General features: G+C 60.5%; 1 protein-coding gene across 1 annotated transcript; it reads right to left on the bottom strand.

Annotated features, from left to right (window-relative positions):
- Positions 1–550: 550 nt before the first annotated feature.
- On the bottom strand, positions 551–14,323 carry C24H8orf74 (chromosome 24 C8orf74 homolog). Its single transcript, XM_012775469.2, has 4 exons — positions 14,239–14,323; positions 13,003–13,195; positions 2,132–2,535; positions 551–920 (listed from the first exon to the last, which is right to left on the bottom strand). The coding sequence occupies exons 1-4, from the start codon at positions 14,284–14,286 to the stop codon at positions 684–686; spliced, it is 882 nt and encodes a 293-aa protein (XP_012630923.1). The 5' UTR covers positions 14,287–14,323; the 3' UTR covers positions 551–683.
- Positions 14,324–15,085: the final 762 nt, after the last annotated feature.

The raw sequence follows: 15,085 nt of genomic DNA, 5'->3' as shown, positions 1-15,085 counted from the left end.
TAGGAGGTTATGGTGAGAGAGGGGCCTTGGACACCACCCCACGGCCCCCACTCGACAGGAGAGAGAACTGGTGCCCAGAGGCAGACGGGACGTGGGCAAAGTCACACAGCAGATCAACAGCAGAGCTGGGCTCAAAGCCTGATTTCCCACCTGTCGAAGAGTGCTTGTTCTTGACAGTGTAGATTCTGGTGGAAGGAGAGATTTCTGGAGGGCACAAGGCTCTGGGTCCTCCAGCAGGGAGACTGGCAGGATGCACGCGGTCGAGCCTGTGTAAGACGCCAGGAGGGATCCCAGGACGAGTTCCCGCAACAGAACCTCTGCGTTATCTGCACGGCCTCGCAGGTGTCTAGGGCGCCCTCACCCTTACCTGCTTGCACTGCCAGTGGTTCTGTCTTCAGCGGAGCCCAGGCTCGTTGGCAAGTGAAGTCCCACTCCCCGAGAGCAGAGCTCTGCTCCCGGAGGGGCAGGGCCGTTGCCCCTCACTCAGGGGAGATCCATTTGGATGGGATGTTCAGGTGGCAGAAGGTGGTTTCCAAGACAGAGACAGGAGGGGGGTACTGGTCTGTTTATTTCAATCGCTAGAAGTCTTTACCTACTGAGCACTGGGCTCAGCACATCACACTGCTCACAATCGCCGGGGCCTGTCCCCGCTGGTCTACAGGTGACGCCGTGTGGTCGTCCGTCTATTTCTTTGCCTTCACTTTCTTTCCTTTGTTTGGGTTGTGGGGCTTGAGAGGCTCGTCCTGGCCGGGCGGGCCGGCGGGCGAGGGCGGGAAGGGGCTGGGCGCGCTGAGGTGCAGCGTCTTCCTCTGCAGCTTCAGGTCCAGGATGTCGAAGGTGGTCTGGATCTCCTGATGCAGCAGCTCCTTCAGGCAGTCGATCTGGATGCGGATGGCCTCCCGGATGACGTGCTCCAGGTCCTGCAGGGGCGGAACGGGGCTGGCGACCAGGGCTCGGGGACGTCTGCCCGCACAGCCGCCCTAGTTCTCCCCTGGGCCCTGGCTCGGGGTGCGCTCTCCACCCGCCTGCCCTCCCAGGCCCTGGGGGGCCGACTGGAAAGGGCCGTGTCCACTGGCTGCCTTGACCTCGGGCTTCTGGTCAAGTTCAGCCAACGGGGTCTCGGCAGGGGGTCTGGCGGTGGAGGGGAGCCTCCCACCTTCCTCCTGCCCTGCTGTGGGCTGGCCACGGCTGTGGTCCTCTGCCTGTGGCCACACTGTGTGTGCGTGTGCATGTGCGTGTGCATGCGTGTGTGCACACACACAGCTTCAAGGCAGCACTCACTTCTGAGGATCATTTGCTGTGTGGCTGATGATTCGGAAACCAAAACCCTTTCGGAGCACACAGGCGCTGTGACTCCCCACCCCCACATGCACACGGACACACGCACATACACGCACATACGCGTCTCTGTGTTCAAAGATGATGCAACAAGGATGACTTCAGTGCCTGAGCATAGCGAAGAAAGTAGTCTGGACTCACGCGGGCACTCGAGCGGCCCGCTGCCCCGCCAGCGGCCCATCGCCATTACTGAAGGCTGGCTCTGGGAGGTGCTGCCGGCTGGGGCCCCAGGGCCTTTAGGACCCTCAGGAGGGCAGCCCAATTTCTTAGAGCCACACCCCAGACTGGGAGGCCACCAGCTCCACGCTCGCCTCCCCTGCCTTGTCGTCCTCCTTCACCAGTCCTCGTGTCCCTGCCTCCTCCACCCCTCCCCTCGGGCCTTGGAGGGCGCCGGCTCTGCTAGCAGGGCAAGGACATGGGGAGACTCTGCGGCAGTCCAGAGCCTGGCGTCTGTCCCTGCCTCCTTTGGGTGAAATCTCACCCGACGATGATGCAATGGAAAGGGCTTGGACTTCAGGGCCAGCCCGGCCTCCGTCCAATGCTAGCTCTCCCTTGGCGACCTTGGCCGGATTGCATGAGTTCTCTGAGCCTCAGTTGTCCCATCACTAAGACAGGACACGGATTCCCACCTTGCAGGGATGCCGCGTGACAACGTGCACGCAAAGCCCACCCTCCCGCGCCCCTCCCCCGTGTGCAGACGACGAGGTCCCGTCTGCCGCGACCGCGGCCTGGGCCACGTTGTCCCGGGAGGCCCAGGTGCTGCCCGACGTGCGGCAGGTGCGCAGGGCCTCACCTGCCTCCCCAGGGCCTGGCGGGGCGGGGCGGGCGTGTCCTGGAAGGCCTTCTGCAGCAGGTGCTCCTGCTCCAGGCGCAGCGTCTCCTGCAGCACCAGCCTGTCGGTGCGCTTCTGCTCCTCCGCCCTGCCCAGCGCGGCCACCTGCTGCTCGTGCCTCCAGACGTCCCTGTCCACGCCCTCGGCCAGCGGGAGGGGCTGGGGCGGCGCACACACCTCCAGGTGGGTGACCGTCAGGTCGACGTCCCGGTCCTGGCCCAGCACGTACTGGTAGAGTTTGTAGTGGCGGATGAAGGTGTTGTGGCAGTAGTCGCAGAGCGCCAGCAGGTGGGTGGCGTTGAACTGCCTCTGGTAGTCCCCGAGCTTGTTCCCCAGGATGGTCACAGCCTCAGTAATGGAGCAGCCTGCAGGCACAAGGGGTGCAGAGTGATGGGACACAGCTGCACAGATGCCAGTCCATAAAGGCTCTGAACTAGACATTCTGACCCCAAACCCCATGATTCTGTGACTCTGCATGACCATTCATTAGCTCTTGAGAGCTATGGAGTGTACCATATTTCCCTTTTTACCTTGGCTTCCAGGAAGCTCAGAGCTAATTTTATGCCATAACTTACATTAATCCCATTTTTTCCTGAATATGAGTATTTTCTTATATAAGCATCCCACTCCTTACCTGCGGTTCATCTTTTAAACTCCTGCTTTAGAGACTTCCTTTAGCTGTGCCTTATATTGTCCCCACCCTTTAGGGAGGAGATGAGGATTTAAAAAGGGATTCTGCTAGGAGTGGAGCAGGAGGTGATTGGAGGGATGTCTAGGCTTGTGGCGTGTGTCACAGAGTTGGGAGAATTTTGTTTATCCCGTGCAAAGGATCAGCTCTGAGGGCAGCAGTTGGGCACAGCTCAGAGGGGGCCCCACCTTCTCCCGCCTTCCTCCCTGCTCTCCTGTCCTCCCCCACGCCCTCCTGCTCATAGCTCCTTCAGTTGCTCGCTATCGCAGCCAGAGCCAGGGCTCTCTGGTGTGTGACCAGGATTTGACTAGGTCAGGGAGGTGGTTTGTGGAGGGTCAAGGCTGAGTTATGAGCCTGCGCCTGGAAGGCTTAGGGCAAACACAGCCAGTGCGACTTTGGCTATGTGGGGCCGGGGGCGCACGCTGGGAGGAAGCACCAGGGGGTCCCGGAGGGGTTCCCTGGGGAGACACTGGAGGAGCCAAGACGACCTGTGTCCGAGGAGTGCACTGGGCAAAGAGGTGGAGCAGAGCGGGGCAGGTGGGGCGGCTTGTGCAAAGGCCCTGTGGTGGAAGTACAGGTGCCATGCCAGGGACTGGAAGGCGGGTGGGGGCAGGTGGTGAGTAGGCTGGAGGTCTGTGGGGCAGGGGCCCCCTGGCCAGGGATGCCCCAGGACGCCCGCTCTGCACGGGTGGCACCCCGAGGGCCTCTGTCTCTCAGGCGTTCTCCCACCCCACCCCACACTGCAGAGCACACATGACATCTCGCATCCGCATTTCACTCCTCTGCTCTGCTCCTTGTCATGGTCCTCCCGCTAGCCCACAAGCTTCGTGGGAGTGAGCGCTCCGTGTTTCCCACTCCCTACCAGGGCAAGGTGGGAACGCCTGGCTGCTGGGGGCTTCTTGAGGAACATGAGCAAACGGGTGACCACTGCTGTGTTTTAAGGGGTGGGAGGTGTGGGGGGCTTCATTGAAGGGGCAGCTGTTTAAGGAACACCCCAGGTACCAGGCGTGGGGGACACGGCCTGCCGCCAAGGCCCTCTCCGTTCAGACCTGAGCCAGCAGAGCAGCCCCCCACATATGTGGGCAGGGGGTTTCTGGCAGGCGGGGGGAGCGGAGCCGGGTTCCAGGAAGCGGGTCCTGACAGAGGGGGAAGTGGCCAACTTGGAGGAAGGGCCGAGGCGGGGCAGGACCAGCCGAGAGCAGGGCCTGCTCCATCTGCCCTGGCCACTGCTGCTTCGGGGGGCGAAGACCACCGGCTCCACGTGCCCTGGGGTCCTGCCCCGTGCCGTCCACACTCAGAGCTGGGTGCCCGAGTGCGCGGACATCTCTATGGCGAGGCCTGCCCGTAGTCGGAGAGAGCTTCCCTGCAGGGAGCACGGGATCCACAGGTGGCCCCAGCCCTCGGGGACACTAGCCTGGGGCCACCGCAGGCGGGCGGACAGAGGGACGAAGGCCGGAGGTGAGCATGGCTGTGTGCCCAGGCCCACACCCAGCTCCGAGTGTCTGGAAACAAAGCCGGTTCTGGGCACAGGGCAGGGACACTCGCGAAGGCCCCGTGTGCCCCGTGGAAGGGCCGTCTTCACCCCGGAGCCCCAGGACTTTCCAGAACGGGCTTCAGGCCTGGCCGGTCCTCAAGAAATTGCTTCCCGAATGTTGCGTGCCCTCGCTTCCCTGGGTCGAGAATGCACAGAGAGAACCATCGAACTCCTGCCGGTCAAGAGCCGAGGCGCAGAGGTGCTGAGCGCGGGCTGCCCCGGCGGGGAGGCGGTGGCCCTGGGGACAGCAGGGGCGGCCAGTGGAGGGTGCCCAGAGGGTGGGCGGGTGTGAGGTCGCCGGTTCTGATGGGCGAAGCTGGACTCCGGGCCTGTGCGGCGGCGACTGTGTGACCTCACAGGGCGACTCATCGGCCTTCTCTGGGCTCCTGGGAGATGAACATGCCGGAGGGGCCCCTGTTCCTCCTGGCCTAGCAGGGTGGCCTGAGTCCTGCTCAGGCCATGATGGGTGTGCCTGCTCCGTCGCCGGCCAGCCCTCGGGCTTCTCTGTTCAGCCCCCGGCAGCCGCGCACGCAGCCCAGGTCTGGGCGGAGAACGGGGCGATGCTCTCAGCGGACACCGGTAAGCGTGCCAGGCGGCTTGTCATCCAGCCGATGCCCTACTGTGCGCCTGGGCTGTGGCGCGAGCCTGAGTGGTGATAAATTCGAGTGTGGCCCTTTTCCTGGGTCGATGAGGAAGAGCCCCCGGCTGCACTCTAACTCCCAGCCCCCAGTCGCCGTCCTGGCCGGCGGCGTCTCAGCGAAGCTGCCCCAAAGCCGGCGCACTTTCTTGGCGCCAGACCACGCTCCGTGGGCCCGGGTTGAGAAGTTCCTGGTGACTCAGGGAGCAGGGGGATTAGTCTCGGGGAGAAGGCCCCAGCTGCCAGCGGACAGATCCGTGCCTGCAAGTCGCTCTTCAATAACAGGGAGTGGCCCTCATTTGCGTTGGCTGCTGGGAACTTCCTGAAGACGGTCCCCAAGCCCCTGGAGGCCAGCACCTGTGAGGGGACGGGCCACCAGAGCGGAGGAGGAGAGGAACAAGGAGGGGAAGAGCGAGCGGGGGAGGCCGGTGGATGACGGCGCCAGGCGCCCCAGAACCAGGGCAAAGAGGCGCTGGGCCAGGCCGGCCGGGGAGCTCTGGGCGCCTTCCACGCCCCCACACCCAGGGCCGGGCGGGCCAGGGGCAGGGAGTCGGAAAGGTGAGAAGGGATGCTCCTTCAGGTGGGCCTGAGCGGCAGCACCCAGGTGCCCCCGACAAACCAGTCTGGTTGTCCCCGTCTTGGCTCCCAGGGGAGGAACCAGGTCGGGCTGCAGCCTGGCCCGCAAACTTTCCCAACACCTGGGCGCCCACCGAGCCTGCCTGGGACGGCAGGAAGCAGGCGAAAGCACAGGCCCCGGCCCCTCCTGTGTGCCCAGTGCCGCCCCACCCCCTTTCGGCCTTGGGAAGGCCACTAACTCCGTCAGCCCAGGCGCCAGAGACCGTGATGCTCAGGTGTGCTCCCCTGGGCCCGAGGCTCCCACTGCACTGTGCCACACACGCCCTGCGCCACACTGCCGCCCAGCTCTCCCGGCTCAGTGAGGCTGGCATAGACCACATCTCCTCTTCACCCGAGAGGGAAACTGAGGCTCAGGCTGAGGGATTTGCTCAGGGGCACACAGCCGCTATGTGGCAGAGCCAGAATGCAAGACCCTAGTCATCCAGCTCCAGGAGGCTTCAAGGCTCTTTTTGTCGACACTTGGAGGCGGGTGCTGGACCGGGGCGTCCAGCCCTGTTGGTCACTGTTTCCCAAAGGACGTTCTGCGATGGGGATGTCAGCTGACCTCGAACAACACGGGTCGGAGTTGCGTGGGTCCACGTAGGCATGGGCTTTCTTGCTCCTCTGCCACCCCTGCGACAGCAAGACCTGCTTCTCCTCCTCCTCCCCCTCCTCCTCCTCCCCCTCCTCCTCCTCCTCCTCTTCTGCCTGCTCAACGCAAAGACCAGGATGAAGACCTTCATGAAGATCCACTTCCACTTAATGAATAGTAAATATGTTTTCTCTTCCTTAGGATTTTCTGAATACCATTTTCTTCTCTCTAGCTGACTATCGCAGGAGCACGGTCTACGATACATGCAACACGCCGCACGCTGCAACCGTCTGTGTTACTGGCCAGGCTTCTGGTCCACAGGAGGTATCAGTAGTTACGTTTTTGCAGAGTCGAAAGCTATAGGTGGAATGTTGACTGCACAGGAGGTCAGCCCCTCTTATCTACCCCACAGGGTTAGACAAGAGCAGGCGTAGACAGTGCTTCCCACGGGCTGGTACACAGTAAGCACTCAATAAATAATGTTATTCCCAGCCTGAGCAAGAGCGAGACCCCATCTCTACTAAAAATAGAAAAAATTAATTGGACAACTAAAAACATAGAGAAAAATTAGCCGGGCATGGTGGCACATGCCTGTAGTCCCAGCTACTCGGGAGGCTGAGGCAGGAAGATCGCTTGAGCCCAGGAGTGTGAGGTTGCTGTGAGCTAGGCTGACGCCACAGCACTCTAGCCTGGGCAACAGAGTGAGATCTGTCTCAGAAATATATATGTATACTGTCATTGCGTTGTGTGATTTCTGGAATCAACCTGGCTCTGTGCAGGGTGGGGTGTGGCCCTGACTTGGTGAATCCTGCAGCCTTGATTTCCTCTGTCCAGTCCCTCAGGGGTGGTGACGGGGTGGATCTGCCTACCTCCTGGCCCCCCTCCTGGGGGGCCAGGAGGGCTATGAGCCACCATGATGGGGGGGCCAGGAGGGCTGTGAGCCAGCTGGTCCCCAGTTACGGGCGAGAGAGGAGAAGGGACAAGTCCATCGTGCTGTACCCGCTGGTCTCCCTACGATCGAGAGTGCTGGATGGACCAGACTTCCCACACCCAAATCCACATTCTTTTTTTAACCATTATTTCATTTAATTAATTTTATAAGCCTACAGCACCTAGTATTCCCAGAGAGCGTCCAGGTACCCGACTCTGATCTGAGATCAGATGAGGTCAGGTGTGTGCAGGATGATAGACCCAAATCTAGATTCTTGTACTGACAAGCGTGTGTGTGTGTTTATGGGAACAATGGGGAAGATAATGAAAAATTAGGATCGTTCCGGGAACGTCTGGCCATGTGGCTACTGCCCGGTGCTAAACTCTCAGGAAATAATACACTGGTGTGATACTTCGCAGTTTGAAAGCATTTAAATTATCTGTCAACTTATGTAATTATCCCAACCAATCTACGAAATAGGGATGCTCCACCATGCAGCAGATGAAGGAACTGAGGTTTGGAGAATTTGTGTGGCTCTTCTGTCGTTAGTTAGTAGCAAAATCAGGTCTCACACCAGATGCCCCGACTCCAGGGTGAGTCAGCTCCAGAGTGGACAGCTATGAAAGTACTTGTTAGGAGTGAATGGAAGATAGATGAAATATACAGTGCTACAGTGTGTCCACCAGTATTTTTTAAACTTAAATTTAGTCTTTCAATTGTAAATATACATGACACAAAATTTACTGTCTTCATCATTTTTATGCATATAGCTCAGTGGCATTAAGTACGATCGCATTGCTGTGTGACCACCACCACCGCCATCCCTCTCCAGAACTTTTCCATCTTCCCAAACTGAAACTTTGTCCCTACTAAACACTAACTCCCCCTCCCCCTCCCCCCACCTCTGGCAACCCCCATCCTACTTTCTGTCTGTGTGAATTTGACTCCTCTAGGGACCTACTTCCTATAAACGGAATCAAACAGTATTTGTCCTCTTGTGGCTGGCTTTCTTCCCTTAGTGTTGTCAAGGCTCATTTGTGTTGTAGCCCAGGTCAGAATTACCATCATTTCTTTTATTTATTTATTTATTTATTTATTTATTTATTTATTTATTTATTTATTTATTTATTGAGACAGAGTCTCACTCTGTTGCTCCGGCTAGAGTGCTGTGGCGTCAGCCTAGCTCACAGCAACCTCAACTCCTGGGCTCAGGCGATCCTCCTGCCTCAACCTCCCTAGTAGCTGGGACTACAGGCATGCGCCACCATGCCCGGATAATTTTTTCTATATATTTTTAGTTGGCCAATTAATTTCTTTCTATTTTTTTAGTAGAGATGGGGTCTCACTCTTGCTCAGGCTGTTCTCAAACTCCTGACCTCGAGCAATCCTCCTGCCTCGGCCTTCCAGAGTGCTGGGATTACAGGCATGAGCCACCGTGCCTGGCCTGAACTGCCATAATTTTTAAGGCTGAATAGCATTCCATGCCATCATATGTACAGACCCCATTTGTTTACCTGTTGGTCCCTCGAGGGACACTCTGGTGGCTTCCACATTTTGGCTGTGATAAATAATCCTGCTGTGAACATGGCGTGCACAAATGTCCTGTGTGACGATTGGCAAGTCCTCACGTTCCATTCCCTTGGGCGTGCACCCAGCGGTGTAATTCTTGGATCCTATGATCATTCCAAGGCTCATCTTTCGAGACGACTGTATTGTTTTCTCATCCACTAGGTCTTTTTATTTCGTTCTTTGAGACGCGGTCCTCCTCCCTGGTCTGTGGTCTCGCTTTCCTTGATGTCAGTGACCCTCGGCCACATGAAGTCCGAAAACATTGAGTGGAAATAAGTAATTCATGAGTTTTAAAACATCGTGCTGTTCTGAGCAGCGTGATGACATCTCGTGCTGTCCTGAGCCGTCCTGTTCTGTGCTGCGTGGTCCCACCAGGGACACGAATCAGACTGTCACTGTATCACAGTGCTTGTGTTCAAGCCGCCCTTATTTTACTGAACGAGGGCCCCAAAGCGTGAGCACAGTGATGCTGGCAATTTGAATATGCCAAAGAGAAGCTGTCACTTCTTTCTTCTTTTTCTTTCTTTTCTTTTCTTTTCTTTTTTTGTTAAAGAGACTGCCTGTTGCCCAGGCTGGAGTACAGCGGCATCATCACAGCTCACTGCAGCCTCCAACACTTGGGCTCAAGAGATCCTCCTGCCTCAGCCTCCCGAGTAGCTGGGACTACAGGCATGAGCCACCATGCCTGGCTAATTTTTTATAAATATATACTTTCAGTTGTCCAATTAATTTGTTTCTGGGTTTAGTAGAGACGGGGTCTGGCTCTTGCTCAGGCTGGTCTCGAACTCCTGACCCCGAGCGATCCTCCCGCCTCGGCCTCCCAGAGTGCTAGGATTACAGGTGTGAGCCACCGCGCCCGGCCTCCTTGCAGGTGGTTTGAGTCCCTCCGTCCCACGCCCTGGCACAGTGCTCCTCCAGACCTTGCTGGGGGTGGGCCAGAAAGGGGCTGCCAGCCTCAGAGGGACAGGCTTCATTTCAGCAGTGGGAAGAACATTCCAGAAGCGAGAGCCACTCCCTGGTGGAGTGGGTCTTCTCTTGAGGAGCGAGGACGTTCCGCAGAGGCCAGCCGCGTGCCTCAGACGGGGGAGAGGATTCTCGCGTGCGTGCGCTGGGTGGGGGCGCGGGCCGGGTGCCGTCTGGGGTTTCTCTCAGCTGTCGGGATTTCTGGGCGGCTCACAGTGCCCGTAGCCGCAGCCGGGTGCTGTGGGTGCCTCCGGGCCATGCTCTGCAGTCGATTCGAGCTCGGGGAGGGAAGCCCCAAGTCTGGACCCTCGTCATCCTCACTGTCATCACCCCCGAGGTGGAAACGACCAAGCAGTCCCACCGTCCTGGGGACATGGCACCGTTCGGAGCCCGGGACTGGGCCCCTTCCTGCTCCCTCCTTGTCACCCCTGAGGCTAGAAGCTCGAGGCTGGGGAGAACAAGACAACTTGGCGGTGGGTGGGGTCCCTCCTGGGGGCCCGAGCTCCGGTCTGGAGGGAACGGGTACCCCCTGCCACGCTCAGCTGCCACCCCAGACCAGAGCACTTCGGCGAGTAACCCAGGTGACCCAGTTAGGAGCCCAGCACCTGGGTGGTGCACCTGGTCCTCCAGGTGCTCTCTCGTCCCCGGCACCCCCGGCAGGTCCCCACGGTCGAGGTGGAAGATTGCCCGGCGGGATGCGTGCACTGCCATCACCGGGACCTGGGTTCGAGTCCTGACACCAGCACAGGTGCAGCCTTGGGCAAGTTACTTAAGCTCTCCAGACCTCGGCGTCTTCTTCACCTGTAGAATGACGCCCAGGACGTAGCAGTGGAGGCCTCTGCAGGGTGGGCAGCCCCTTGTGGGAGGCAGGGGAAGCTTTCTGGGGGCACAGTCTTGATTTCTGGCCTACGTACTGACACTCTGTCACCTGCTGAGCTGTGGCCTCGCTGGGTGTCACGGGCCGAATTGTGCACACACACCCCAACTCTGTTACAGGCCGAACCCCCAGGACCTCAGAACGTGGCTGTATTTGGAGGTGGGGTCTTTCATGGTGTTGTCAGGGTCGATGGAGGTCATGCGGGCGGGCCGCATGTGAGACTCAGAGAGACTCCAGGGGCAGGGCGCTGGAGCGTCCACGTGGGGCGCGGGCAGGAGGGGCCGTCCACAGCCGAGGACAGCGGCGAGGGGCGGCCAGCCCCGTGCCGCCTTGTCGTGGACCCAGCCTCCAGAGCCGTGAGAAGCAGATGTCTGCTGCTGAGGCCACGCAGCCTGTGGCAGTTTGTGGCTGCAGCCCCGGCAAAGCGAGACACTCCGGGATGGCAGTTTCCCGTCTGTCCCAAGAAGTGCTCTCCCAGGATGCCGGTCTGGGCCTCGTGGAAACGTCCGCCATCCGTCAGCAAGGCCTCCCCCAGTCCCGCCTCGGGGTGGGCGCCAGGTCCGGCTGGGAAGGGGGTCCTCGCAGGCCCTCCTGGGCTGCAGGCGGCAGCACCTGGTCTCTGTGCGCGGGTACCGAGTACTGCCGCCCCCCCCCTCCCCCCGTGTGCACGCTGGGGTCCCTGGGGCCGCTCGGCAGACCGCAGGCACAGCTGCACCCATCCTGGGACGACAGGCCTGCAGGGGGCTCAGAGGCTAGCCTGGGGCCGCCGGGGGCGGGCGGGCAGCCGCCCCTCCTACGTTGCCTGGGTGACATTTTCTGGAGACTCAGGAGTGGCGTGGGTGGCACTGCAGATGCCAGGGCCATGACTGTCATCCCCAAGCGCTCGCTGGGCTGCCCTGCGCCTCCGTGGGCCAGTGGGTTACCAAGGCCCGCTTCCGCCTCCCGCCCTAGGACTTGGGGGCCGGCCAGCAGGAAGGGGCTCTTTAGACCCGCTGTCCAGCTGGAGCACCTGGGAGGGGCCGGTGCCTGCCAGGCACTATGACAGTGACGGTGAGTGCACAGCGGTCGAGCGTGGTGGGCCGGCGGGGTCCTGCAGGTGGGTCAGGGGCCGCACACCCCCAGGGGAGCCTGGGGCAGGGGATTCTGTCCCCCGCCGCCCACACCCTTCCCATGCAGCCCCTCCTGGCACCCCAACCTTCTCCCGAGCCTCCCGGGCCTAGGTCCGGCCCCTTCCTGCGATTTCCTCCCACCAGGACGCCCCGGGCTGGAAGACGCCAGCACCTGGCACCTCCAACTTCACCCTTGGCCCCGAGGAGGCGGCTGGGTGTGACCTGCCTGGGGCTCCCTGGAGGCAGCACCCAGGAAAGTACTCATCCTCCCGGCCTGGAGTTGAGACCAGAACATCCTGGGGAGCCCTTTGCCAGCACAGAATGGCCTGTGCTTTTGTTTTGTTTTTGTTTTTTTGTTTTTTTTTTTTTTTGAGACAGAGTCTCGCTTTGTTGCCCAGGCTAGAGTGAGTGCCGTGGCGTCAGCCTAGCTCACAGCAACCTCAAACTCATGGGCTCGAGTGATCCTTCTGCCTCAGCCTCCCGAGTAGCTAGGACTACAGGCATGCGCCACCATGCCCGGCTAATTTTTTATATATATATCAGTTGGCCAATTAATTTCTTTCTATTTATAGTAGAGATGGGTCTCGCTCTTGCTCAGGCTGGTTTTGAACTCCTGACCTTGAGCAATCCGCCCGCCTCGGCCTCCCAAGAGCTAGGATTACAGGCGTGAGCCACAGCGCCCGGCCTGGCCTGTGCTTTTGAATAAAGCCCCTCTGCCCCCCACCCCTGCACCGAGGCCCGCTCAGGCCGGCAGATAAGCAGAGCTGGCAGAGCGCTGAGTCACCGCTGCACAAACATGACCCCCTGCAATGTCGCTGCCGGCTTCGCTATCTACCTGCAAACAGCTCAGGCATCCTCAGCCCAGACTAGCGACAACGACAATATCCCTGGAGAAGCCACCTTCCAGCAGGAGTGGCAGCCAGCACGGGGTTAGCCGGACAGACAGCTGAGTGAGAGCGAGCGGCCGGGCGGCTGTCTGTCTGCACCCTGCACCCACGCCCTGCGGTGGGTGGGCCGTGCCCCCGAGGGGCTGCTGCGGTGCAATATGGGAAGGGCTGGCGCACGCTGGGGACCCCGCCGGCCGCCTTCGCCGGCCGTCCCTGCTCTTTCCCGCAGTGAACACCCGGCTGCTGGGAAGAGCTCGGGTGCTGCCTGTTGGTTGCAGCCGGGCAGGCCGTGAGGACCAGGGAGGAGGATGCTCGGGGAGCCTGGGTGGGGACCTCACCTCCGGCCATGCTGGGAAAGGCGGGAAGGGCCCCGGCTCCCCGAGGGCTCCTGTGTGCCCCTCTCACCCTCTCCTTCCCGGACGCCCCTTACCTTTGGTTTCCCTCAGCAGCTCTTCCGTGAACTTGACCACCTGGGCCACCTCCGCCCAGGGGAAGCCCTTGCCCACAGCGAAGACGACGCTGTCGTAGAGCACGTCCAGCAGGATGCTCCTGCGCGGGTCCCGCAGCTCGTCGAACTCCTCCCATTTCAGGAGTCTCCGCAGGTGCTCCCGGCCCTGTGGCTTCTGCAGGGGGGGAGGGTCGTGGGGTCGAATGCCGTCCTTGCTGGGCCAAACACCAGTGGGGTGGGGGGCCCGGCCCTGATGAGTAAGCGGGAATGCGGGCGCACCCAGGAGGAATCAGGCTTTGATTTCGAGGCAGCTTCTCCTGCCCTTTCTTGGAGACTTTCTCTCCTTGCTAGCACTGCCCTTCTTCCTCTGTGAGTCCTCACACTAGCCACAAGCAGGCCTCAAGTTCTCAAACACGGTCCCTCCTCCCTCTTCCTTAAAACACAATTTGGCTTCCCTCCAAGACTACTCTCTGATAGCTGCCCCAGAGGTATTGATCTGATAACGAAATTCATGCTAAAGTGTACATGACTGATGGAGAAGAGGCTTGGTGAGGCGATGCTTCAGCAGCAGGTGTGAGTCTTGCTTGGTGGAAACTTCAGGCCCACTGGCAGGCCAGGAAGGAAATACTGTTCAGAGTACCTGTTTCCCCTACCTAGAACCCATTTTACTTGAGCGTGTGGCTGGCCCTTCTAGAAAGGTTCTTAGAGGTCACCCACAGATGTGGGAGCAGTAAGTGCCACTCAAAGGAAGGGATGAGGAAAGGTGTGGGGTGACGTGGAGACCCACTGCACGTAAGAGGGTTGCTCCCCCAGAGCGAGGGGAGGCTCTGGCTGGGGGGACGTTGGGGGACTTGGTGACAGAGGGGCCCGGGGACTCCCCTTCCACTGCTGCCCGACCAGGCAGCCCTTCCCCGCAGCCCCTCCTTGAAGCAGCAGAAGCCCCCACTGGCCACACTGCTGTGCCCTTCCATGGGGCTCCCGGGACCCCAGGCTCCCGGCAGGCAGGCTCAGCCCGTCTGTCCCTCCACGGAGGCCCCGCTGTGGGCCTGGGAAACAGCCTGCACATGCGGGGCTCGGCCCATGCACCTCGGGGGCGGTGTGCTGGGACATGGAGGCCACCAGAGCATCCCCAAACAGGGCCACCCTAAGCCACCTCCAGCACACCCCTCCCCACCCCCAGACAGCCCCCTTTTAAAAGCCACCTCTCTCTTTCTTCACCTGGCATTGGAAGACTTCTTTCACTCCCTGGGGTGTTAAGAGTGCCATGGCCCTGCATCCTGTTGCCCGGAGACCCGGGCAGGACTGACTCAGAGTTTCCGGAACCCTGGGGGTGGCCGGGCCGGCTTTGTTAGGTCACCAGGCTGCTTCGAGAGGGCTTCTTTCCTCCCGGCCCCTCCTCCCCAGAGGCCTCTGGGCCTCACCCCCTTCCTCTCCCTGAAAAGCTGCCCTCCTTCTGGAAGGGAGTGGTCCTGGGCTCGCCCATACACACGCGCATGCACACACGCACACATGCACACACATGCACACGTGCACGCGTGCACACACACATGCACACTGCCCCCTCCTCCCACATGTCCCGCCACCCCTGCCTCACCCGTCAGGATCTGGCCTGCACCCCACTTCTCCACTGGCCAGTGGCATCCATGCCTCTGTGTTTCTGGAGTGGGGTGTCCCCAGTGCCCCGCCCCAGTGAGGAGGGGCCCGGCGCCCTCTCCAGGCTGGTTGTGCCCTTCTCTGTCCTGGAAGCCCCGGGCGCCCCGTCACCTAGGGGAGTCCTGCTGTGCCCTGCTCACTGCCAGAGCCACAGCGAGCCTGGCCTGGCGGTGGCTGCCCGAGCCCCGGCTCACCAGGTCGCAGCGCTTCCCCCAGGGCAGGGTGGGGAGAGACCCTGGCTGTGCCGCCTCAGCCACCAGGAGCCCCAGCCACACCACCCAGCCCCAGCCACATGACCCCACCATGGCGCACTCCACGGCCCACCCTCCTCTTCCTTCTGGTGATGATCTCCCAGGCCCTCGATGCCCTTCCCGGCCACACACTCTTTTTCTTTTTTATTGTTTCAGCATAT

The sequence above is a fragment of the Microcebus murinus genome, chromosome 24, assembly GCF_040939455.1.
Source record: "Microcebus murinus isolate Inina chromosome 24, M.murinus_Inina_mat1.0, whole genome shotgun sequence".
Taxonomy (NCBI): Eukaryota; Metazoa; Chordata; class Mammalia; order Primates; family Cheirogaleidae; genus Microcebus; species Microcebus murinus.
Note: the sequence above shows the minus strand (reverse complement) of the source record. Positions and strands in the feature narration are given on the sequence as shown.